We start from the raw sequence: 24,370 nt of genomic DNA on the forward strand, positions 1-24,370 counted from the left end.
GCGCCCGGAATCCTGGAGCCGGAGACCGCGCGGAGACCCCGGGCCGCCCAAGCCGTCCCCCATCCCCCTCCCTTTCCGCCTGGTGGGTGAGACCGAACGAGACCCCCCATTCCCTCAACCCTCCCCCCTCCCCCGGCTTTCCCAGTGCGCCTGCGTGTCAACGGTCCCACTCTTCCCGCTCCCGCGTCCCCCCCTTTCCCCTTCCTCCCAGCCCCCTCCCCCACCCCTCCTCTCCCTCCTCCCTCCCCCCCCGGGCCGCAGGCTTCTCCTAGGGCGCCTCCCCGAGCCCAGGCCCTCATTCTCTCCGCCGCCCCCCGCTCCCCCTGCCCTGCCCTGAAGATCCTGGCTCCTCAGCCGCTCGCTCGGCGCTGCAGGGATCCCAGATGCGTGTCCCCCCAGCCTCAGCCCCGGAACTCGGGCTGGTGGGCCTCGCTGCCCTCCATCCCCGCCCTTGCCGCCCTCCCCTCCGTGTCCTCGCAGGCTCCGCAGTCTTTCAAGATGACGCTGGACGTGGGGCCGGAGGATGAGCTCCCCGACTGGGTTGCGGCGAAGGAGTTCTACCAGAAGTACGACCCCAAGGATGTCATTGGCAGGTAGGGCTCCGGCGCCCCCGGGAGGCGCCCCTGCACAGGGACCCGGGACCCGGGACCCGGGACCCGGGTGTGCGATGCCGCCGGCCTTTGTCTTTGTAGTTGGGACCAAGCGCTCCTCGTAGGAAACTTGTTCATGGGGAATCTGTTAAACCCTACATTTAGAGCCAGAATGAAGCTTAGCTCGACCAGCCCAGCCGCCCTATTTTATAGAGGAAAGAGCCCTAAGAGCTGGTAATGTCTTGCTGAGGTCACAGAGGAAGTGACAGAGATAGCATTTTAACAGAGCTATAGTTCTGCTTGGGTCCCAGAAAACATCTAAAAACCATGGATAGTACAATTGCAGATGAGCATACTTCTGTTTAAAATAAGCAAAACGTTTGTAACGATTAAAGCTGTTAGAGAAGTAGAAGAGTCTGTCACCGCTTCGCTTCGTTTGTTGCAGGAGATCTTTAGATACAGGCTTGAGAATTGCTCAGACGCTCATGAATTCAACCAGTTCTCTTCAGATCCAGTTTGGTTAAGAGATGTTAAGGCCTTTTTAAAATTTAAAGTTTGATGACTAACATGTTTCACATCCCTTTCACTTCTCAGTATATATTCCACATTCAAGCAATTTCTTATGACAAGTTATATAAAGAGGGAAAAAAAGTTCAGCAAAGTTAACCTTGCCGACTCTTTAAGTCCCACCTTCTGTACAATGCCTTACCTCTGTAAATGAAGGGGAAGATACACACTTTCCTCTTTCAGGGGACCAACTTTGGTCATTTTAATTTCACAGCATTGTTTCAAGTTTTTGTATTTTATGGTTTTGTTTACCGGGTTCTGCTTACTTTACTTTGTTTATATGAGACTTCCTATGCTTCCCTATATCCTTCATAGCAATTACTTTTTACAGATCAGCATACATTCATACATATACCATGTTTAATGATTTTTAGTCATTTCCCAATGAATTGGTGTCTATTTTGGTTTTGGTTTTTTGAAACTACAAAAAAATACTGCTGCAAATATTGACTATATGTGGGATCTGATGTTCTAATACTGAGATACTGTAATTGTTGTGGACGGGAAACTGCTTTGCAGGAATCTGTTGGGGCAACTAGGGGACATAAAGCAGTAGCTTAGGTGTTGAGAGATGAGTTCAAACACAACCTCAGATGCTTATTAGCTATGTGACCCTGGATAAGTCACTTAACCCCAGTTGACCCCCCCCAAAAAGTATCTAAGCATTGTAAAATATGAAGGACTATTTGATGCTTCCAACCACAGAGTATTATCATTTCCATATGATGTCAAAAAGAGACATAGGCACGCACATTAGACAAACAGGTTTAGTAGGAATAGCACAGGACATGTAGTCAAGAGACCTGAGTTTGAATTTTTACATTGACACTTAGATATAGTGACCCTCAACAAGTCATTTAACCTCTTCTGATTCTTGTTTCTTTCCTTATAAAATGAAGCTAACCATATGGCAAGACAAGTGTTAACAAAGTTACCATTATGAATGTAAATTAGGTTAAAAAATGGAAAACCTCAGATATTATGTTAGTGGCAAAGCTGGCTCCTAATCCTTACTTTAATTAATAAATTGATGTAATTCTTTTAGATAAGGTCCTTCAAAGCAGACAACTGAAAAAAAAAAGAGGATAAGAAATGATTAGAGAGAGGCTATAAGATGATCCAAGCGAAGGATTAAGTCTGAAGGAGGCCAGCTGGATAAGGGGTGGCAGGAATGTACAAGTTATAGGAGTAAAAAAGTTCAGCCTTCTCACAATTCCTTTTTTATCCCTTTCCCCCTTCTCCCCCCCAAATCAGGGGTATAAGTTCTGTAGTTAGACGCTGTGTTCACCGTGTTACTGGCCAGGAGTTTGCAGTGAAAATCATGGAGATTACTGCTGAAAGGTTGAGTTCTGAGCAACTGGAGGAGGTGCGAGAGGCAACCAGAAGAGAAACCCAGATCCTGCGCCAGGTTGCTGGCCACCCCCACATCAGTGAGGCTATACCTCCTTTCTTTGATAACCCAGCTATCCCAACCAACTCCTTAACTGTCCCCAAAAAAATTCTCCCTTCCACCTTCACATTGCCTGTTCATCCCCTTCTGGCTTTGTGTCATCATGAATTCATAAATCTTTGGGACCCCATAACTCATCTTACCTCTTTTTTCCCTTCCCTATAATAGCTCCCCTTTCCATCTCACAGTAAAAAAGCACCCTTAATGTGTCTCCTCCTTTGCATTTCTCTGGGTCTTTCCTTCTCTTTTTCCCTCTTTCCCCAGTCACCCTCATCGATTCCTACGAGTCTTCTAGCGTCATGTTCCTGGTATTTGACCTGTGAGTATCTCTCTTTGGTTGTGGTGTGTTTCCTAGACTTTCCTCCTTTTTCTTTTTGCCTTTTGTAACTTCTTTCTAAGAGTGAGAATGACTAATGAACCCTAAAATATTTCACCTAGAAGGCACTGAAAAAGATAAATCAGTGAACAAAAACAAACTGCATAAATGATGGACATCCATTCCTCTGGGGCTTTGACAATCCATAAGTAGGCTCCCTTTAACTAGCTTGAGCCTGAGTAATTACCTCAGTCATAGAACCCATTGTAGGACCTTTGGTTTCTTCCCAAAGAGAAGACTATAAGGGACTGATTCTTTTTCATCATTGTATATATAGGATAGTGATGACCTTGCATATAGTGGGCATTAACTTTATTAAAGGACAACAATGGCTGGTTCCCCTTAGCTTCCCATCAAGATAGATCATTGACCTTTGATCTTTCAGGATGCGGAAAGGAGAGTTGTTTGACTACCTCACAGAGAAGGTTGCTCTCACAGAGAAAGAGGCCAGGTAAAAAGGAGACCTGGGTATGGAGTAAGGGAATTTCTGTATCCTATCAAAAATGAGGGAATGGGGGAAAAAAAAAACAAATGAGTGCAAAAGGTGCTGACTCTGGGGCTGCAGAAGAGAATACTCTTCTGCCCCCCCCCCCAGGTCCATAATGCGGTCTCTTCTGGAGGCTGTGAGCTTTCTTCATGCCAACAACATCGTGCATCGTGACCTGAAGCCTGAGAATATTCTCCTAGATGACAATGTGCAGATTCGACTTTCTGACTTTGGTTTTTCCTGCCATTTGGAACCTGGCGAGAAACTTCGAGGTAAAGGGAATCTGTTTCCTGAGCAGCTGAATCTTGATTGGAGAAGCCTATGCTCAGGGAACTCTCTAGGTTGTAGATAAAATGATCTTTGTGAGGATGGTACCTCAGTCAAAAGGTTCCATCCTCACAAAAATCAAGTAGGAAGCCCGTGAGTGAAATAAAAATTAAAGCTTAATAGTACCTATTTAGTTTGTGACCTGGGATCATTACAGATTTTCAGTAACAAGTTTTAAAACGAGGACTTTTATTAAGAAAATGAGCTAATTATTATACCATATTCTCCAAAATTCCAGTTTTTATGTTAGTGACATATACACTGGGAGTGTGGAAGTGTGGTGGTAACTAGGGAAACCAGAGTATTCCAAGAAACAATGCAAATTATTTGTAAAATTATAAACAAGAGTTTGTAGTCACATATGTGATCAGGGTATCTAAGACTCCTCCCAACAGCCACAAATCAAATGGATTGGAGGAGAGGGAAAGCTTCAAGGTAGGGAAACTAGGTAGGATATTAGTATCTCTAACATGTGTCCTTATCTCTCCAGAATTATGTGGGACCCCAGGCTACTTGGCCCCAGAGATTCTGAAGTGCTCCATGGATGAAACCCACCCTGGCTATGGCAAGGAGGTTGACCTGTAAGTTGCTAGTTGATTGTTGATCTTTCTCCCATTTCATTCCCCTATCCTAAACCTGTTCTTCCCTCCTCTCAGCTGGGCCTGTGGGGTGATTCTGTTCACACTCCTGGCTGGTTCTCCCCCATTCTGGCATCGACGCCAGATCCTGATGCTACGATTGATCATGGAAGGCCGATACCAGTTCAGGTCACCAGAATGGGATGACCGATCAGCAACTGTTAAAGACCTGGTGAGTAGATCAAAGGCTCAAAGTGGTAGGGGAGTTGCAATTAGAAGTCCAGGAATCAGGGGAAGAAGTGTCTCATAGCTTCTGCTCTCTCTTAGATCTCAAGGCTGCTCCGGGTGGATCCTGAGGAAAGACTGACTGCAGAGCAGGCCCTGCAGCATCCTTTCTTCCAGCGTTGTGAGGGTCGCCAGGCCTGGAGCCTTTCTCCCCTCCAGAGATTCAGAGTAAGGACAGAGAGAAAATATTACAGGATAGAGGATCCTGGGAAAACAAAACCTACTACCACATCATTTACCTCACTTAAACCCCACTCCCCTTGGACCTAGATGATAGATCTAGATATATTTTTAGTGTGTCCATGATTGTTTTCTTCTTTTTTTGTTCTTAGGTAGCAGCATGGACAGTATTGGCTGCAGGCCGAGTTGCCCTGAGCAGTTGCCGTTCAAGGCCCATGACCAAGGGAGCTCTATTAGGAGACCCATATGGGCTTCGACCAGTGAGGCAACTCATTGACAATTGTGCCTTTCGCCTTTATGGACACTGGGTAAAGAAGGGTGAGCAACAGAACAGGGCTGCCCTCTTTCAACACCGGCCTCCTGGTCCATACCTGGGCTTTAATACAGAAGAGGAGGGAGATCCAAACAACACTGATGATGAATCTATTGTTGCATAGTTGGGTTCCCCAGATGTCTGCTTCTGCTTCCCAACCCAAGAGCCTTGGGAAGTTCAGGTTCCCCAATTGAAGGCTTCAGTCAACTTGGTCACCTTAGACTCTGGCCAAAGGCATTCTTCCCTTCTCTTGTGCTCTCTGATGGTGATGTTACAAAGGGGACCAGTTCTATGCCCCCATTTCCTGTTGCTCAGGACTACAGGACTTGAAAATGGAAGGAAAAGGGACCAGCTGAGAATGTTTTTCACATCTTTGCTGTTGCTGTCCATTTTTCACGTGTAATAAATCATCCTGCACACTGGGAAACAAAGCTGTGTCTTAAAAGTGGAGTGAGAAGGTGCTCAGAAGGGGACCTGGGGGAAGGGACAGGGTACTTTTGGCCCAGGCTTTTATTTGGGTAAATTCCCCAGGGGTTACTTGGTTTTGCTCTTGGAGACCATGGTAGGATTCTCAAGGGCAACCAGTCTGCTGTTAAGCTGCTCCTCTCCTGCTTTCAGCCGTTCCTCTACCAACTGCCTGAGTTGCACCAGCTCCTGGGTAAGCTGGGCTGAGATGAAATTTCGGAGTATATCGCCTGGACCTGGGGTTGCTGAAAAAAAATGGTTCAAATTTTAACTGAAAGAAGCTTCTCAGTCCCAAATTGTGAGGAGAGGGCATTCAGTGTAGCACAATGCTGTATCAGGGAGTGTCCTGGGAGGTCGGAAATACACTTCTCAATTCAGTATTATCAGGATAAGAAAGGAAGGAGCTTCCCAGGGAAGGCTTAGGGAAACAGGTGCCCCTCAATTTCCTTACTTGGCTCCACCTCGGGTTTTGTTTCTGGTACTGGCTCTTCTAGAATAGGTGACACTGTCTCTGATACCACCTCTTCCTCTTGTACTGCAAGATGAAAGGAAGAATGTGAAACCTTAGGGCATGCTTCCCAACACTATTCCCAGGCCCACTTTAATACATACCCTCTTCTTACCATCTGCTGGGGGCTTTACTTCAGGCAGACCTACATATTGAAAAGACAAATCTAACCGCACCTGGGAGAGTGGAATGACAACTGTTAAGATAGGGAAATGGGATAGATAGAATGGAAATTTTTCTTGTATCCTGTAGGACCAATACCTGGGGGGTGAAGACATACTTGTAGAGCTTAAAATGACGGAAGTAGGTGTTGATGATATAATCTGATAGATTTAGCAGCTGTTCTTCTCCAAAAAGGTCAATGCTGAAGGGGGGCCGCTGTGGGAAAGGATAAGAACATATAGCTTGGTTTGTTTTTTTAATGAACTTTATTTTTTATTTATTTATTTTTAGATTTTTCAAGGCAATGGGGTTAAGTGGCTTGCCCAAGGCTACACAGCTAGGTAATTATAGTGTGAGGTCAGATTTGAACCCAGGTACTCCTGACTCCCAAGGCCAGTGCTCTATCCACTGTGCCACCTAGCCGCACCCCTTTATTTTTTTACAGAATCTTCAGGACAAAGAACGGGAGAAAGCATAGTTTTGGCCTTCCAGGACTTAAGGTGGAAAAGGAGGGAAATAGGGGAAATTCTGCTGGATGCAGCATTGGATGGGGATGTTAAATTTTTCAGAATTCTCATTTCCTTTATGGTGAGACTAACCCTGACTCCATGGCAGAAGAGGAGATTGGTGAAAAATTGGAAACAGTCTTCCATGTTGCCTAAGGGGGTTGCTGAGGAGAAGGAAAAAGAAATGACAGTGAGAACTCCTCTCAGTGATAACTGTAGTGGTATTGGGAACTCTGGGATGAGGGAACTCCCTCTATAGGTACAGGATGGCACCACCCCTGCACCTTTTTGGAGTTGCCTAGAACACCGAGAAGTTATGGCTTGGGTTACTTGGCTCTGTGTTAGTATGTATCAGAAGTAACACTTGAACACAAGGCTATTTCTAATCTACCTGTCACTATCGATTGGAATAAGTGATTTCCCCGTCTAATACCCATTTGCTTCTTTACAAAAGGTTTAAGTAAAAAACGAAGTGTCCCTCCCCAAAATTCTGTTGACCTTACTTCCGACAGCCTTCCGTTCTGTACAAATCAAATCAACAAGCATAAAGTGCCTACAAAAGAAAGGCAGTAACTGCCTTTAAGAAGCTCATTGCCTAATGGAAACAATGCAAAACAATAGTGTATAAAGAATGGCTCCAGGATAAAAGAGATGTGGCTTTTAAGCTACTAATTTCACTTTGGAACCCAGAGTTTTTTTGCTCAATCTCATCCATCCTACCAGGGTAGCCAAAACACTATTTGATGCTTATCATGGACCTTGGCTCCTTGCGTCCCTCCAACCCTCCCCTCGGCCGAGATCTGAAGAATCCTGGCATGGTGCTTCTCTTAACACTAGGACTCACCAATGCAGGCCTTGTGGAGGTCCTGAAGCAGAGCGCAAGCAGCCGAGGTCTGCTCCGGAGAGAACCCCTGCTGCCGGCAGAAGATCAGGGTGTGGCAAAACATGTCCAGCGTCACCGCCTCCCTAGGACTCCTGTCTGCCTTCCCCAGGCCTAGCAGTTCCGCCAGCAACCTTGCGGGGATTGAGGGGAAGGTAAAGAGCAACCAGTTCAGCAGTAAAAGTCCCCCATTGGGGGTTCCTAGAGAAGCTCCCTCCCCCCTGGTTTTCCTCATCCACCCAAAGCATCAGGGTCCTGGGGCGGGGCCCCTCCTGGTCACTTAGCCCGTACTCCTGCATCTCCTCCAAGGTGCTGGTTTTCTCCAGCAGGTCCATGGAATGCACGTCCAGGTACTTCCTGCCGTTCGAAAGGGGGAGACCAGGAAAGAAGTTGGGCGGCCGTCCACCAGGGCCAGCCGGGGGGCAGAGTCGAGGGGAGGCCCCACCCGCCCCGGCCCCGGCCCCGGCCCCGGCCCCGGCCCCGGCCCCGGCCCCGGCTCACCACAAGCAGATCCGGGGCTGAGGAAGCGGCGGCTGCGGAGAGAGAGCGCGTGTGACCCCTGCGCTCGGCCTTTCTGGAGGGGATCCGAGAGGGCCAGGCAGGCCAGGCCGGCCCGCTCGGCCCCGGCGCCGGGGCACTCCCGGGCCGGGCACGCCCCCCCCCCACTCCCAGGGAAGCGGCGGAAATGCCACGAGGCCCGGGGCCACTCCTGCCCGGGACTCTTCGCGTCGCCCGGAAACGAGGGGCTGGAGCCGGGCAGAGGCCGGGCAGGCCTGGAGGGCACGTGAGGGTCCGTCCCCCTGGAGTGCCCGGGCGGCGCTGCCGCCGGGGGAAGTTAGGGGCACGCCTTCCCACGGGTGTGCGTGAGCTCCGCGCGCGGGGCCCGCACTTACGGGCATCAGGTTGGCGCCCGGCTCCTCCTCCCGGCTCTCTCTTCTCGACGGCGGCTCCGGCTTTGGCGTGAGCTCGTTCTCCGCTCTTGAATTCAAATCTGCTTCCTCATTCAGGCCCGGGGCCGCGTCCAACCGCGCCTCGGAGGCGGAGCCCGGGCCCAATTCTAGGCCAAGACTCAGGCCTGACACCCTACTCGATTTTCTCCGTTTCATCGTGCCAACCGCTGCCGCCCCAGCCTACGCGGACCTGTTTCTCGGCCGGGTGTGCCTTCAGGCCGGGGCCGCGGGTCGGAGCATCGAGGCCCTGCCCCTTGTGGCGGTACGTCAGCCAATCGGGACCAAGAAATGATCTCGATTTGGCCAATCCGCGCCAAGCGTCGTTGCTGGGTTAGCAGTTGCTAAGAGGGCTTGTGAGGGCGGGGTAAAGGCGTGTGACAGGAATGAAGAGCAAACCAATAAATGAGGAAATGCTACGCAAGCGCAGTGTTTTCCGCCGCGAGTATTTGCTCAGTCCTCTCCACTTTACCAATAAGGAGGAGGGTGGAGGGACTCGACAGGAAATGTGATCTGGAGACGGTTGCCATGGTGCTTTGCCGTTTCACCAATCAAGGGCAAGAGGACGGACTGCTGGGTAAGGAAGCATTCCGAAGGCAGGAGGCGGTTCTAAAATCGCGGCTCTGACCAATAAGGAAAGAAAGCAGACAAATTTCGCTGCGTGCCCGCCCACTCCCCGACGCCTGCGCCCTTGGAAGGAATTTGATGCGACATCCGGTGACGTACATCATGGCGGCGCTTGGTGGAGGCTGGCACAGGTGAGGGATCCCTTGGGACTGTTGGGGGCCGGGACCCGGGGAAAGGAGGCCGCTGGCCCCCTGGGGAGAGGCTCTGGAGGACCTGAAGACTTCCCGGGAGAAGGAAAGAAGGAGCGGAGCCTCCCTGCCCCCACCGGGTCCTTGAGCCTCCCCCGGCCCCGCCTCTCCCTCAGGTGAAGGAAGAGCCGCTTCTGGTCGCCACTCTCTTTGCAGCCATGTCCGGGGCCGGCAACAAGCGCGCAGCCGGGGACGGGGGCTCGGGCCCCTCGGAGAAGAAGCAGAATCGGGAGGAGAAGACCACGACCACCCTCATCGAGCCCATCCGCCTGGGAGGCATCTCCTCCACGGTTAGTGCAGCCTCTCCGGCCCCCTCCCCATTTCACTCCACACTCAGCCCCCCACCCCAATATCCAGACTCAGTGTCCTCGAAAGAGCCCCGAAACCGGAATCTAAAGAAAGGAAACTGGAACCCGGAGCCCGGCCAAGTCAGTCATGTTCCCTAGGAGCCTCAGGTTTCTCATCTATTCATCTCAAAGCCCCACACATTTACCTTCCTATTCTTGTCTCTAATTTTATCTAAACATTCATCAGAAAATCTAACCGAAACACTGAAGATTATCCTCTAGGCCCTTAATTATTCAGGAAGAATCACTGCAGCACTCTGACTGTGCCTCTGTCATCCTCCCAACTAGTAGAGATTAATTCAGTTTCATTAATGCGTCTTTATTATTGTTAATACTTTGTGACATGACGAAGAGGAAACCAGGGAGACTTGATTCAGAATCCCACTTCTGACACAAGTCACAATTTCTCTAGCCTTCCTTTCTCCTTGTAGGAAATCTGTAATGCTCATTTTACAGGATTGTTCTGTGGTTTAAAGGAAATCATATGTAAAGCACTTTACAAATTACAGTGGACCTTTAAATTCATTTATCATTATAACTTTAAAAGTTACAATGAGCTTTTGACTCACCATACCTTCTTGCAGCACCCTGCTTTCCATTTCTTTTTTTCCAGAGAGTTTATTATAGCCTTCCTGACTCGTGCGTTCTTTTACTCACTCTTCCTTCTACAGGAGGAAATGGACCTGAAGGTGTTACAGTTCAAAAATAAGAAGTTGGCAGAACGACTGGAACAACGACAGGCCTGTGAAGATGAATTAAGGGAACGAATTGAAAAGTTAGAAAAGCGACAAGCCACTGATGATGCTACATTGCTCATTGTCAACCGCTATTGGGCTCAGGTATGTCTCCACTGGTAATGACTCCTGTTACTTGTCTCAGTTTATCTAGTCCGGATCCATAAAATCTCCTTGCCTCCTTGCCATATGTCTTCATTTTCTCATTCCTTCTATCTTAGATTCAGTTCCCAGTTCCGTTTTCTTTATAATCTTTTTCAACTTCCAATTCCAACAATGAGTTTTCATTGTTCCCTTTTGGAGAGAGAAAATTTTGCCATTGAAACCTCCAGAAAAATTATATTCTTCTATTGCTTCCTCACAGCTGGATGAAACCGTAGAGGTCCTCCTCCGACGACATGAGGGACGAGGAGAACTTCTATCTAGGACAGAAGAACCAGGAACCCAAGATGTCTCTGAACTTGATGGGGCCCCTTTGCCTGAACCAGGAACTACAGAGAGAAGAGGTGAGACCAGTGGTGGAGAGATAACAAAAAATCATGGGGAAAGTGATGAGCAGAGTGACAGTGATCGAGGGAGAAGACCGAATTTAAAGAGACATATAAATGTTAATAATAAAGGCTTGCTTATTGGAAGCTATAATAGGGTTTTGATTCATCATACTTCCTCCAGGACCTTGCTTCTCATTTTTCCTTTTCAGTATAACTCTTGAACGCTCTCGTATACCCATGTCAAGTATGACAATTAATATTTGATCTCTGTCACAGATCTACCCACTCTGCAGCTTCGGCCCCCACTAAGTGAGCCAGCTTTGGCTTTTGTGGCAGCCCTCAGGGCCAGCAGTAGCGAAGAGGTAGAACTTCAACTCCAGGGCCGTATGGAGTTCTCCAAGGCAGCAGTGTCCAGAGTAGTAGAGGCCTCAGACCGCCTACATCGGCGAGTAGAAGAACTGTGTCATCGAGTCCAAAGCAGAGGTGAACTCAGGAGTACTCAGCCCTCTTCCCCGTTCAGAACTATACCAGACCTATTTCACTTGTTCCCCAATTCCTTCCAGGAATCCTTTGTCTGTCATTTAATCTTAGTTTCCTGCTCCTTACCTTTTCTTCTGGTTGCCACTACCTTCTCATTACTCCCTACCTTTTCAGGAGAGTGTGAGTCCCTTGGGGAAGGACTTAGGACTTTAACCAGGGAACTCAGGCAGGACAACAGGAGACTACAGGACTTGACCACACAACTGCAGGAGAAGCACCACCGAATCTCCCTGGAAGTAAGACTGCTGATATGGGGCATTTGAATGAATCTTTGGAAGGAGATAAGAGGATTCTCAGTCCACACCTTGATATTTCACTTCCACAGTACTCAGAACTCCAAGACAAGGTGACATCAGCAGAGACCAAGGTGCTAGAGATGGAGACTTCAGTGGAGGATTTACAGTGGGACATTGAGAAACTGCGCAAACGAGAGCAAAAACTCAATAAGCACCTAGCTGAGGCCCTGGAACAGGTAGGGAATGGGAGAAAATAAAGGGGAGGTCAGTGATTTGGTTTCTGGACTAACATAATTCCAGTTCTTTCTATTCTGTTCCAGCTCAACTCAGGCTACTATGTATCAGGGAGCTCAGGCAATTTTCAAGGGGGCCAAATCACACTCAGTATGCAAAAGGTGAGCTACTAGTCTTCCATTCCCCATCACTCCCTTTGGGTCACACTTTCCCCTTCTGAGATCCCATTTTGTTTGTCTATTTTTGGTTACCCATCTCTGTTTCTTCCTTTATCTTCTGGCCTTGGTCCAGTTTGAGATGCTGAATGCTGAGCTAGAGGAGAATCAAGAGTTGGCCAATAGCCGCATGGCAGAGTTAGAAAAGCTTCAGGCAGAGCTACAGGGTGCTGTGCGGAGCAATGAACGACTCAAGGTGAGGGATAGGATGGGGAGGATAAAATAGTTAAAAGGAAAAGGTCACTTCAGAGAGTGTTTTAGAAAGGGCAAAAAAAATATTAAAACATTAAAAAAAAAGCAGCTAGGTGGCACAGTGGATAGTGCACTGGCCCTGGAGTCAGGAGTCTCTGAGTTCAAATCCGGCTTCAGATACTTCATAATTGCCTAACTGCGTGACCTTGGACAAGTCATTTAACCTCATTGCCTTAAATTAATAAAAAAAAAAATTTAAGAGGGGAAAGGGGCGGCTAGGTGGCACAGTGCATAGAGCACCAGCCCTGGAGTCAGGAGTACCTGAGTTCAAATCCGGCCTCAGACACTTAATAATGACCTAGTTGTGTGGCCTTGGGCAAGCCACTTAACCCCATTGCCTTACAAAAAAACTAAAAGGGGGGTGGGATTTGGACCAACTGTTGTGGGACTTTATTATTCTATTTTCCTTTTCCATTCCCAGGTGGCTCTTCGGAGCTTACCTGAAGAAGTGGTAAGAGAGACTGGTGAGTACCGACTGCTCCAGGCTCAGTTCTCTCTGCTCTACAATGAATCCTTGCAAGTGAAGACCCAGCTAGATGAAGCTCGGGGGCTACTTCTGGCTACCAAGAACTCCCATCTGAGACACATTGAGCACATGGAGGTAAGGGAGAATATGATAGGCTCATCATCTGTTCCCAGGCCCTAAATCATTTTATTTTCCCTCTGGTATCCTTCAGGAAAGATTCAGAGCATCATTTACGTGGAGATGGGATTCTATTCTTTTGATGTACCATAGCATTTGGGGGAGTGGAAAGGGGAAAGGAAAGTAGCAGAACCTGTATTCTAATGCATATCACCCTATTCCCTTCTAAATAAAGACAAAAAAGAACTCATTGTGAATGCAGGGTGATTATATAGTTGTTACGAATTTGTTTTTAGGCTAGAAAGGTTTGCTGTCTCTAAAGGTACTGCCTTTACTTTAGTGTATTTTTCTTAAATGCAAAGGCTTAGCTCTTTCCTCAGGGAGAAGAAGTAGGGGGATATGTAGAGAGGGATATATGTGGAAAAGTAGGGTTGCAGTTTATTTTTATTTTATCATTTGTTGGTGGAACAGTACCATTGTGCTACAAGAGATACATTTAATCCTTTTTCCTACCTGAAAATAAGTTGCATTGCACTTTGCAAGAAAAAGAGAGGGAATGGGGTCATGACATCTTTAGGGCTTAGACAATGTATATTGTAAAGAGTATTGAATTCAGCTTTGGAGAGAAAGATTTGATAAGAGAGGTGTCCCTTCTTTGGCCTCTACCTCCCAATTTCTGTGCTCTTGATCATGGACAGAGTGATGAGCTGAGTCTACAAAAGAAGCTTCGAACTGAAGTGATTCAGCTAGAGGACACATTAGCCCAAGTGCGCAAAGAGTATGAGATGCTGCGAATTGAATTTGAACAGAATCTAGCAGCCAACGAGCAGGCAGGTAAGGGATGCTGGAGGTTAAAGGGTCCATGGAATCATCAGGGGCTATCCTAGGTTATCCTATCCTAGACTATCCTATCTAGTCCAGTAAAGTCAAGAAGAAGTCTGGTTTTTCAAGTTCCAGCTTTGTTACTGAATATGACATCCTGTGAGTCATTTCACCTTCTGGGATTCCCTTCCTTCTGAAATAGCAAGAGTTGGGTTCTTGCTTTCCCTTAGAGGTTTTTGAGAATCAAATGATATAAATATCATTTGTAGGAAAGAGTTTTTAAGAACTGTAAAAGTATATGTATATGTCTGATTGTAGTTTCCTAGTTTTCTGTACTTTTGTGACTCCTTGGGGAATGAAAACCTGATTGTTTGATCCAAGTGAGCTTCTGCTGTCACCCTTAAGGCCCCTCCACCCACCTTTTCCCATAGGCCCCATTAACCGGGAGATGCGCCACCTGATCAGCAGCCTGCAAAACCACAACCACCAGCTGAAGGGTGATGCACAGCGGTATAAGAGGAAGCTGAGGGAGGTGCAGGCGGAGATTGGCAAGGTCAGGCGGGTTATATCAATGGAGAGACATGCTGAACTAACCCTGTGATCCCAGGCCAAGCATTTGACCTTTCTGAGACTTTTTCATCATCTCAAAATCAAGGATAATAACATCTTCCCTACTTAAGAGTGGTTATTGAAGAAAGTGTTTTATAATTATAAAATTGTTATAGGAATGTGATTGTTATTGAAGTGTGGGGTAATATATAGTTCCTGATACGCCATAGGAACTGAATAATTGTTTGTTTTATCATATAATTTTGTAGCTGGAGCCAGTGAAGTATTGATTAGAAGTCCTTAAACTGGAACCTGTGGCAGGATGGGCTGGAAAGATCTGAATGAACTGCCACAGGTTCCAGTTTAAGGACTTCTAATCAGTACTTCACTGGCTCCAGTGTTTGGTGCTTCCAGGGACCTCAAAGCCATGACATTTCTTTCCTTTCTGGGTTCTTTTAGCTCCGGGCACAAACTGTTGGCTCAGGCCCTTTAGCCCCATCCCAAACTGCCTCTGAAGATCAGGGATCTGGAGGAGGGGGAATATTGGCCCCAGTGAAAGAAGAAGAGAATACTGCTTCAGGACCAGCTGCTCTCCAAGAGATCAAAAAAGAGTCAATCTCAGCCCCAGTGACCCCCACGGCCTCCACAGCCAGTGTGGTGAAGAAAGAAGAGCCCCCTTTTGAAGAGGAGGTGCCTCTTAACCAGGCCCAAACCCCACACCCCACACCCCAAACCCCTGCTTCCAGGAGCCGTGAGGCTGAGTCTCGAGGAAAACGAGAGCCCCGGGACCGGGAAGGACCAGCAACCGGGACCCCAACATCCTCTTCCTCCTCCTCCTCTTCATCAAGGGGAGATCGAGACAAGGCCAAGGCTGAGGAGAGCAAGAGAAAAGAATCAGAATTACTAAAGGGACTTCGAGGAGAGCTCAAGTGAGAACCAGCCTGTACCCCTTACCTACTTATCCCAAGTCCTCTCTTCCTTTTCCTCCTCCTTTACCATTTTTTTCTACATTCATTCTGTCATCCTTAACAAAAAGGCAAATATATGTGCATTGACTGAAGAATTCATAGTGCTCAGAATCAACCCCTGGCTTGTTCTGCTGGGTTCTATTTCTATCACTCACTCTATACTTTGAATAAGTCACCTGCCCACTCTAGATCACATTTTCCATATCCGTCAATTGAAGGAGAGTTAGAGTAGATGATCTTTTTCATCTCTCATGGTACAAGTATTACAAACTACTTCAGTCCCTGTTTGATTGTGATTGCCCTTTCCTATGGCCTCCTCCTTCCTTTTGCCATTTCTTTCCTATCGCCACTACTCTTTGGTCTCTTCTTCTGAGCCTCTCTTCCCCCTGTCTTCTCACAAAATCTACTTTTCCCTCCAACTTGACTTCTTCCCTGCCCAGGAAGGCCCAAGAGAGTCAGAAGGAGATGAAGCTGCTGCTGGACATGTATAAGTCTGCCCCCAAGGAGCAGAGGGACAAGGTGCAGCTCATGGCTGCAGAACGCAAAGCCAAGGCTGAGGTGATAGAGACTGGGGCGGGGGGGGGGGATAGGGGGAGGGAGGAATATGGACTGAAGTGAGTGAAGTTGATCAAAGCCATTTTGTCTCTGGGGAGGAATCAGTGCAGCATTGGCATCATTTTATGAGTCCCTGTTGTTTGAGCTCTGACACATGATTTGAAAAACCAAAAAGCTTATGGAATCTCAGGCTGCACGAGTGGCAACATAGCAGAGGTTGGGCTGGGTTGTACTATATACAAAATAGTAGATAGCTGCCATACTCTCAATGCTCACTTGTGGACCCTATGTTAAGGTGTGTCTGTTGTGTGTTAGGCAGGCAGCCAGGAAGGGGATAAGGCACAAAACTACAGCATATAAAGACCAGTTGGAGAAGTTAGGGATGTTTAGCCTGGAATATAGAATGCTTAGAGAAGACAATAGCTTCATATCTTTTGAAAGGCCATTTTATAGGAGAGGGAGAATACTTATTTTGTTTGACCTCGTGGGACACTCAATAAAAATATTTGCATATTTGTTCAAATTAGAGCAGTTCAGTATTGGAGTGGACAGTAGCCATGAGTTTCCCATCACTTGAAGTCTTCAATCGCAAAATAAATCACTTGTTAGGAATGTTACAGAGGAATTTTTATTTCAGGCAAGGACTACGTGAAGTAACCTGAGATCTATTCCAGCTCTTAGGTTCAGGAAAGATTCTAAAGAGGCTACAGTACCAGCAGGAGAGAAAGGATAAAGGTGATGGTTAGTTGCATTGAGAAAGGCCTTTTGGCCTCCAGGAAGACAGAAAGACAGACTTTTTACTGGGTTGGGCTTTGTGCTTGAGCTTGAGAAGTAAGGAACCCAGGAATGATTTCTGGAATGGAGGAAAGCAACTATTTTGACTAGCTCCCAAATTCTGGGAATAGAGTGAGGAGCCAAGGCAATCCTGGTCAGGTTAGATAAGAACATTAGATTATAAGTGGTATTTGAAGGAACAGTCCAACAGTGATCTTTCCCCCAGACTTAGTCCCTGAACCTGCCACAGGTAGATGAGCTTCGGAGTCGGATCCGGGACTTGGAGGAGAAGGAAAGAAAAGAGAGTAAGAAACTGGCAGATGAGGATGCTCTGCGGAGGATCCGATTGGCAGAGGAACAGATTGAGCACCTGCAGCGTAAACTCGGGGCCACCAAGCAGGTGTGGAGACCAAGTTATCCATTTGTGCTTCTCCTTCCCATGGTGCCCCCTTACTCCCACCAACCCCAGATGTGTTCCCCCAGGAGGAGGAGGCGCTGCTTTCAGAGATGGACGTGACTGGTCAGGCTTTTGAGGACATGCAGGAGCAAAATGGTCGCCTTATACAACAACTGAGGGAAAAAGATGATGCCAATTTCAAGCTGATGTCAGAGAGAATCAAGTCCAATCAGATACATAAGCTGCTCCGGGAAGAGAAGGATGAGCTGGGGGAACAAGTCCTGGGCCTCAAATCTCAGGTGCAAACATGGCAAGGGGTAAAGGGGGGGGGGGGTCATAAGTGAGGCAAAAAAGCCATCAAGCACTCAGATATCATCCCCTCATACTCTAGGTGGATGCTCAGCTTTTGGTGGTACAGAAGCTAGAAGAGAAGGAACGAGTTCTTCAAGGCAGCTTGGGGAGTGTGGAGAAGGAGCTAACCCTACGAAGTCAAGCCCTGGAGCTTAATAAGAGGAAGGTGAGCATACAGGCTGGGTGGCTGGACACTTCAAAATTCTCCCTGGCCTCCCCAGTTCATTCACCATCTGGCCTCTGACCTCTAGGCAGTGGAAGCAGCACAGCTAGCTGAAGACCTCAAGGTACAGCTAGAACATGTGCAGAGCCGGCTTCGGGAAATCCAGCCCTGCCTGGCTGAGAGCCGAGCAGCCCGAGAGAAGGAGAGCTTCAACCTCAAGAGGGCCCAGGTGAGGCTAGGGCTAGGGAAGGAGATATGGGGCCTCAGACCAGTGGGGTCAGGAGTGAGGGTTCTAGGTACTGATTCATGGGAATCTTACCCCAGGAGGATATTTCTCGACTTCGACGGAAGCTGGAGAAGCAGAAGAAAGTAGAAGTCTATGCTGATGCAGATGAGATTTTGCAGGAAGAAATAAAGGAGTACAAGGTGAGCAGGCAGGGTAGGATTGGATGGGGCAGGGCAGGGTTCAGAGGTTCTAACTAGTTGAGAGAGGAGGGGGAGAGGAAGGTAAAAATCACAATGATACATTGACTAAGCCTATTCCCTTCTTCATTCTTTGTGTCCCAGGCCCGGTTGACATGCCCCTGCTGTAACACCCGCAAGAAAGATGCTGTCCTCACCAAGTGCTTTCATGTTTTCTGCTTTGAGTGTGTAAGGGGCCGCTATGAGGCCCGTCAGAGGAAATGCCCAAAGTGTAATGCTGCTTTTGGGGCTCATGACTTCCACCGTGTCTATATTAGCTGAGGCAACCTGCATCCAGATTCCCCAACTTCTACAATCTTGGTTGAGTTACAGGGTTGGAGGACCAAGGCCTGCATGGTTTCCATGGTGCTGTCAACTGAACCTAGACTTCAAGAGTCATGCCTCCAAACCTCTCTCTTCCTTTCTGCTTTGGACCTTAACTATCCAGCCCTCAAACACTTCATTCATCTGGCATGTGTGAGTTTATCCAGCCATACCTTCAGATCTTTATTTTTCTGGTTCAAAACCCAGGCATTTGTCTGACCCCCACAACTCATCTCCAAGATTGAACTCTCCTGCTAAATGTACCCTCTGCCCTGGTCCGTCACAGGAAGTGGCTCATTTTGGAAAAGGTTGCCTTTCTCCATTTGGCCTTATCTGGACACAGACTGTGAGGGGAAAGTGATTGTGTGAACTTGCCCCTCTGAAGGCTTAGTTGCAGGGAAGAGAGTTATTTTCTACCCCATTAATCTCACTCCACAGGGAAAGCTTTCTCCAATTCAGGTCTGTAGCCAGGTCTCATCCATAGTTTTGTCTTCTTCCTTTATTCCCTTTCCTCTATTTCCTCACTTCAAAAAGCTCCCTGGCATTTATCTCCTTGGGGCTTGTTCTTCTTTATTGATCAGCCTGGCTTCCTAGGAAATTTTCTTTCACCTAACAGGATGCATCCAGGAGGCTTTACAACTTCAGTCTCGTTCCCAGAGTTAAGATTTCTGTTACTAATCTCCACCTCAAGGGGCACTACCCCCCCCCCCAAAGTGCTTGTAGCTGCATCTGGATCGGGGCTGGCCCCATCAGGTGCATCCTCTTGTTGGAGAAGCTGGGCAGGGTACCATGGGGAATCATTTCATCATCTTGGGACTGGGAGGGAAGGGTTTTCCATGTTGGGTAACCTATGAAGGGTTGGTCTGTCTCCCCTTCCATCCTCCCTCCCCCCCATGCTTTCTCTTTTCTTTGTAAGGAGTTGCCAAATTCTTCTTAGCTTGGTACACATGGGCCTTTCAATTCTGGGACCCATATTGCTGGATGAGGCTGGGACTATCAGGTCGGGAGGAGGATTTCACTCAGAATGATGAGGGTCTGCGGGATCCAGTGCAACCAAAACTGCCCCACTGGCATTTGTTCCCTTTGTGACATGCATCAGGTGCTGGTCTACAATTTCCGGAACCCCTGTGCCCAGGAGCTTTACACTGCATTTGCTACTTAGATCCCATTTCTCTATCCTTCAGCTGCAGCTTTCTCAATTGTACTACGGGATCTGGGAATTCCATATGCTAGAGATGGAACTGAATCTTCAGAGCTGGAAAAATCTTAGATTATTTGGCCCCTTGGGCTTTCCATGAGCCTCCTCATCTCAGAGCCCTAGCTATCCCATCTCCTCCTCTGTGATATGATGATAACAAATGGAGCAGGAAGAAGTAACCAGACAAATTAGAGAGAGATGGTCTAAGACAGCACTGTAGCCGAAAAGATTTTCTAATAACAAACTCTCACATCTGAGTCCAAATATTTTTCTTCCTCATGGCCAACTTCCATTCTTATCCTTCTCTCTACACCTCTCACCAACATCCTGTCTCATAGCTTCATTGCCAAGGAGGAGTACAATTCATTTTTCAAGTTCCTATGTGCTTGGACTCAGAGAACCTGTGTTAGATTTCTTGTATGGCTGATATTTGTTATGAGGAATAAAACTTTAAACCTTTACCTGAACATCATATTTAAGTTGTGTGATTCAAACCCTAGTTAGAGTCCTGTGTTTTTAGAAGAATAGAATCCATTTTCATCAACTATTCAAGCCCCAGGATTCCTTAGCCTTCTCCAAATTCAAACCAATTTTTTTCATCTTAGTACATGGAAAGCATCCTGGACCAAGGGCCCAGGAGTATGAAAGAATTAACAAAAGAGCCAGAACTGGAAAAGTTCGGCTTTAAGAGGACCTCTGGGCTTGTTCTCTCCCCACCCCACCCCCAGGTATTTTATAGACCTGGTCAAGGACTACTGAGCCTATACCCTCATACTTTTTATTTGTATTGCCACTGCCCTAAAATCAGCCCATCTCACAATTGGACTATTAGGGAAACTTTTTAGTTGGTCTTCCAAACTCCAGTCTCTTATTTCTAGCTCACATAGGGCTGCCCAAATAATCTTGAAAAGGCAAAGGTCTGGTCAGGCCACTCAGAAATCAGTAACTCCAATAAGTGTAATTGTGCTAGATCCTGGAAATAATGTGACAGAGGTGGCCAGAAGTGTTGTGCAATATGGAGAGTGATGATGGCAAAGGAGAGAAGCAAACCAGATAGAGAAGAGCAAGAATACCTTCAGCTGAAAGAATGAGAGAATGGCATCTGAGCTAAGCCTGGAAAGGGGGCCCTGATAGAGGAGAAGGGAGCAAATTGAAGGGAAAGGGAAGAGTCAGAGGTAGCACTGAGGTTATGAACTAAACCTAGGTTTTGGGTGGGGTGGTGATTTTTAGTTTTGACATGCTGAGCTAGATGTACCACTAGGGGGTTGTTCATTACATCAATGTTGATATGGGAGTTGAGTTCAGGGAAAAATGTATTAGGAATGATGAGAAAGATCTGGGAATCCTCTGCATTTGGAAGTAAATGAAAGCCTCAAGAGAAAATATACAAAGAAAAGAAGAGTGCCTAGGACAAAGCATTAGGAGATGGAGCCCAAATTCTTCACCTTAGGGCTCTGTACACTTGTAGACTTTTAACCTTAGTCCTTTAAACTTTCCAACAAAGTAACTCTCACCCTCTTTGTGACTGCTCATTTTCCCTGTACCTGAAATTCCCCAAGCCTCACCACCTCTGTTGACTATGCCCCATTCCATCTTTCACAGTGTAGTTCAGATGCTCCCTTGTCCGTGAAACCTTTCTGAATTCTGGAAGCTGGAAGTGATGATCCTCATCTGATCTTTCAAATTGTACTCTGGTGCACTTAATTCTCATTTGTATCACAGTTAAGTGTGTACTTAAATTAACTGTCCCTACAAAACTGAGCTCTCAGAAGGCAGGAATCATGGCATTTGTGTCTGCCTAGTACCTACTGTGTCAACAGGGAGTATTCATTAATGAGGAAATCCCAAAAAGAATAAATCACTTGCTTGGGTCTCAGAATATGATCATATGGCAGTCATGGATTCAGGGCCTAGGATTAAGGTTTCCTGGCTTTGCTGAGAGTTTATTGAGTAAGCTGAAGCCAACCAGAGGGAAAATTATTTGTGTGTTAGAACTGTGCTGCTGGGTTTTATCTGTCATTTTCCTACCCAGTGGCTGGAGAGTTGGGATTGCCCAAGTCTGTCATTTGTCAGGGGATGGGGGAGAGAAAGAGTTCAGGAATGAAAAGTTAAAACCCCTGAATGAAAGGGAGCCAGGAGAGGTCAGAGAGAGTAATAAAAGCCCCCTTAAGAAGATGGAGCTCTGCATAACTCTATGAAACCAATATGGTGCTGATACCTAAACCAGGAAGAGTTAAAACAGAGAAAGAAAATTATAATAGACCTATCTCTGATGAATATAGATGTAAAAATCTTAAATAAAATCTTAGCAAAACAATTACATCAAGTTATTACTAGGATAATACATTTTGACCAAGTAGGATTCATCCCAGGAATGCAGGGTTGGTTCAATATTAGGAAAACTGTTAGTATAATTAATTATATCAACAACAAACCTATCAGAAATTATATGATTATATCAATAGATGCTGAAATAGCTTTTGACAAAATACAGCACCCATTCCTACTAAAAACACTAGCAAGTGTAGGAATAAACGGTCTGTTCCTTAGAATAATTAGCAGTATCTATCTGAAACCATCAACAAGCATTATATTCAACAGGGAGAGGCTAGAGGCATTCCCAGTAAGATCAGGGGTGAAACAAGGGTGCCCATTATCACCACTACTATTCAATATCGTATTAGAAATGTTAGCTTCAGCAATAAGAGAAGAAAAAGAAATTGAAGGAATTAGAACTGGAAAGGAAGAGACAAAACTCTAATTCTTTGCAGATGACAAGATGGTATACCTAGAGAATCCCCAAAAAATCATCCAATCAACTACAGGAAACAATTAGCAAATTTTAGGATATAAAATAAATCCTCAACTTTTCTATATATGACTAGCAAGAAACAGGAAGAGCTAGAAAGAAAAATCATTCAAAGTAACCTCAGACAATATAAAATACCTGGGAGTCTATTTGCCAAGACAGGCTCAGAAACTTTTTGAAAACAATTATAAAACACTTCTCACACAAATCAGATTTAAATGGGCAAACATCAACTGCTCATGGATAGGTAGAGCTAATATAATAAAAATGACAATTCTATCAAAAGTAAACTACCTATTCAGTGCCCTACCAAAGTTCCAAAAAATTACTTTTAGAGTTAGAAAAAGTTGTAAGTAAATTCATATGGAGAAATAAAAAGTCAAGAATTTCCAGGGATTTAATGAAAATAAATGCAAAAGAAGATGGCTTAGCCCTACCTGATCTAAAATTATATTATAAAGTATCAGTCATCAAAACTGTCTGGTATTGGCTAAGAAATAGAGTGGTGGACCAGTGGAATAGACTAGGTGCAATAGCAGGAAACTATTATAGTAACCTGCTATTTGATAAACCCAAAGAGTCCAGCCATTGGGATAAAAATTCTCTTTGATAAAAACTGCAGGGATAATTGGAAGTTAGTATCGAAGAAACTTAGATTAGATCAGCACCTAACACCCTTTAACAAGATAAGATCCAAATGGATACAGGATTTAGATATAAAAAAAAAACTATTATAAGCAAACTAGAAGATCAAGGACTAGTTTACCTGTCAGATCTATGAAAAGGGAAGCAGTTTATGATTAAGGAAGAGATGGAGAACATCACTAAAAACAAACGATGATTTTGGTTACATTAAATTAAAAAGCTTTTGCACAGACAAAACCATTGTAACCAAGATCAAAAGAAACAATCTTTCCAACTAATGTTTCTGACAAAGGACTCATTTCTAAAATATACAGAGAACTGAGTCAAATTAAAAAAAAAGCCATTCCCCAATTGACAAATGGTCAAAGGATATGCAAAGACAATTTACAGATGAGATCAAAGTAATCCATAGTCATAGGAAAAATTTCTCTAAATCTTTACTTATTAGAGAAATGCAAATTATAGCTTCTCTGAGGTACCACCTCACACCTCTCAGACTGACCAATATGACCAGAAAGGCTAATGATCATTGTTGGAAGGATTGTGGGAAACCTGGGACACTATTACACTGTTGGTAGAGCTGTGAACTCATCCAACCTTTCTGGAGAGAAATTTGGAACTACGCCCAAAGGGCAACAAAAATGTGCATGCCCTCTGATCCAGCAATACCACTACTGGATCTATACCCTGAAGAGATGATGAAAAAGAGTAGAAACATCACTTGTACAAAAATATTCATAGCAGCCCTGTTTGTGGTGGCAAAGAATTGGAAATTAAGTGAATGTCCTTCAATTGGGGAATGACTTAGCAAACTGTGGTATATGTATGTCATGGAACACTATTGTTCTATTAGAAACCAGGAGGGACGGGAATTCAGGGAAGCCTGGAAGGATTTGCCTGAACTGATGCTGAGTAAGATTAGCAGAACCAGAAAAACACTGTACTCCCTAACAGCAACATGGGGGTGATGATCAACCTTGATGGACTTGTTCATTCCATAAGTGCAACAATCAGGGACAATTTGGGGCTCTCTGCAATGGAGAATACCATCTGTATCCAGATAAGGAGCTGTGGAGTTTGAACAAAGACCAAGGACTATTACTTTTAATTTAGGAAAAAACTCTTATTGTCTGATCTTGCTATCTCTTATACTTTATGTTTCTTCCTTAAGGATATGATTTCTCTCTCATCACATTCGATTTGGATCAATGTATACCATGGAAACAATATTAAGACTGGCAAAATGCCTTCTGTGGGGGTGGGGGAGGGAAGTAAGATTAGGGGG

General features: G+C 45.9%; 3 protein-coding genes across 3 annotated transcripts; 2 read left to right on the forward strand and 1 right to left on the reverse strand.

The window, feature by feature from the left end:
• The first annotated feature begins 2 nt into the window (after nt 1-2).
• PHKG2 (phosphorylase kinase catalytic subunit gamma 2) lies at nt 3-5,584 on the forward strand. Its single transcript, XM_074204794.1, has 10 exons — nt 3-82; nt 481-593; nt 2,412-2,587; nt 2,872-2,926; nt 3,369-3,434; nt 3,579-3,742; nt 4,288-4,378; nt 4,454-4,607; nt 4,703-4,828; nt 4,993-5,584. The coding sequence occupies exons 2-10, from the start codon at nt 499-501 to the stop codon at nt 5,275-5,277; spliced, it is 1,212 nt and encodes a 403-aa protein (XP_074060895.1). The 5' UTR covers nt 3-82; nt 481-498; the 3' UTR covers nt 5,278-5,584.
• CFAP119 (cilia and flagella associated protein 119) lies at nt 3,970-9,111 on the reverse strand. Its single transcript, XM_074204795.1, has 9 exons — nt 8,568-9,111; nt 8,176-8,207; nt 7,966-8,031; nt 7,639-7,808; nt 6,888-6,958; nt 6,388-6,504; nt 6,242-6,302; nt 6,070-6,153; nt 3,970-5,863 (listed from the first exon to the last, which is right to left on the reverse strand). The coding sequence occupies exons 1-9, from the start codon at nt 8,778-8,780 to the stop codon at nt 5,688-5,690; spliced, it is 990 nt and encodes a 329-aa protein (XP_074060896.1). The 5' UTR covers nt 8,781-9,111; the 3' UTR covers nt 3,970-5,687.
• Nucleotides 8,445-20,098, forward strand: RNF40 (ring finger protein 40). Its single transcript, XM_074204793.1, has 21 exons — nt 8,445-8,886; nt 9,178-9,379; nt 9,553-9,726; nt 10,455-10,622; nt 10,882-11,023; nt 11,285-11,491; nt 11,663-11,784; nt 11,874-12,020; nt 12,105-12,179; nt 12,310-12,429; nt 12,907-13,086; nt 13,767-13,902; nt 14,322-14,443; nt 14,899-15,368; nt 15,848-15,965; nt 16,987-17,136; nt 17,220-17,432; nt 17,525-17,650; nt 17,736-17,876; nt 17,972-18,073; nt 18,215-20,098. Exons 3-21 carry the CDS (start codon nt 9,595-9,597, stop codon nt 18,389-18,391), a joined length of 3,048 nt encoding a protein of 1,015 aa, XP_074060894.1. The 5' UTR covers nt 8,445-8,886; nt 9,178-9,379; nt 9,553-9,594; the 3' UTR covers nt 18,392-20,098.
• The last annotated feature ends 4,272 nt before the right edge of the window (nt 20,099-24,370 follow it).

Source organism: Macrotis lagotis, chromosome X, assembly GCF_037893015.1.
Source record: "Macrotis lagotis isolate mMagLag1 chromosome X, bilby.v1.9.chrom.fasta, whole genome shotgun sequence".
Classification (NCBI taxonomy): domain Eukaryota; kingdom Metazoa; phylum Chordata; class Mammalia; order Peramelemorphia; family Peramelidae; genus Macrotis; species Macrotis lagotis.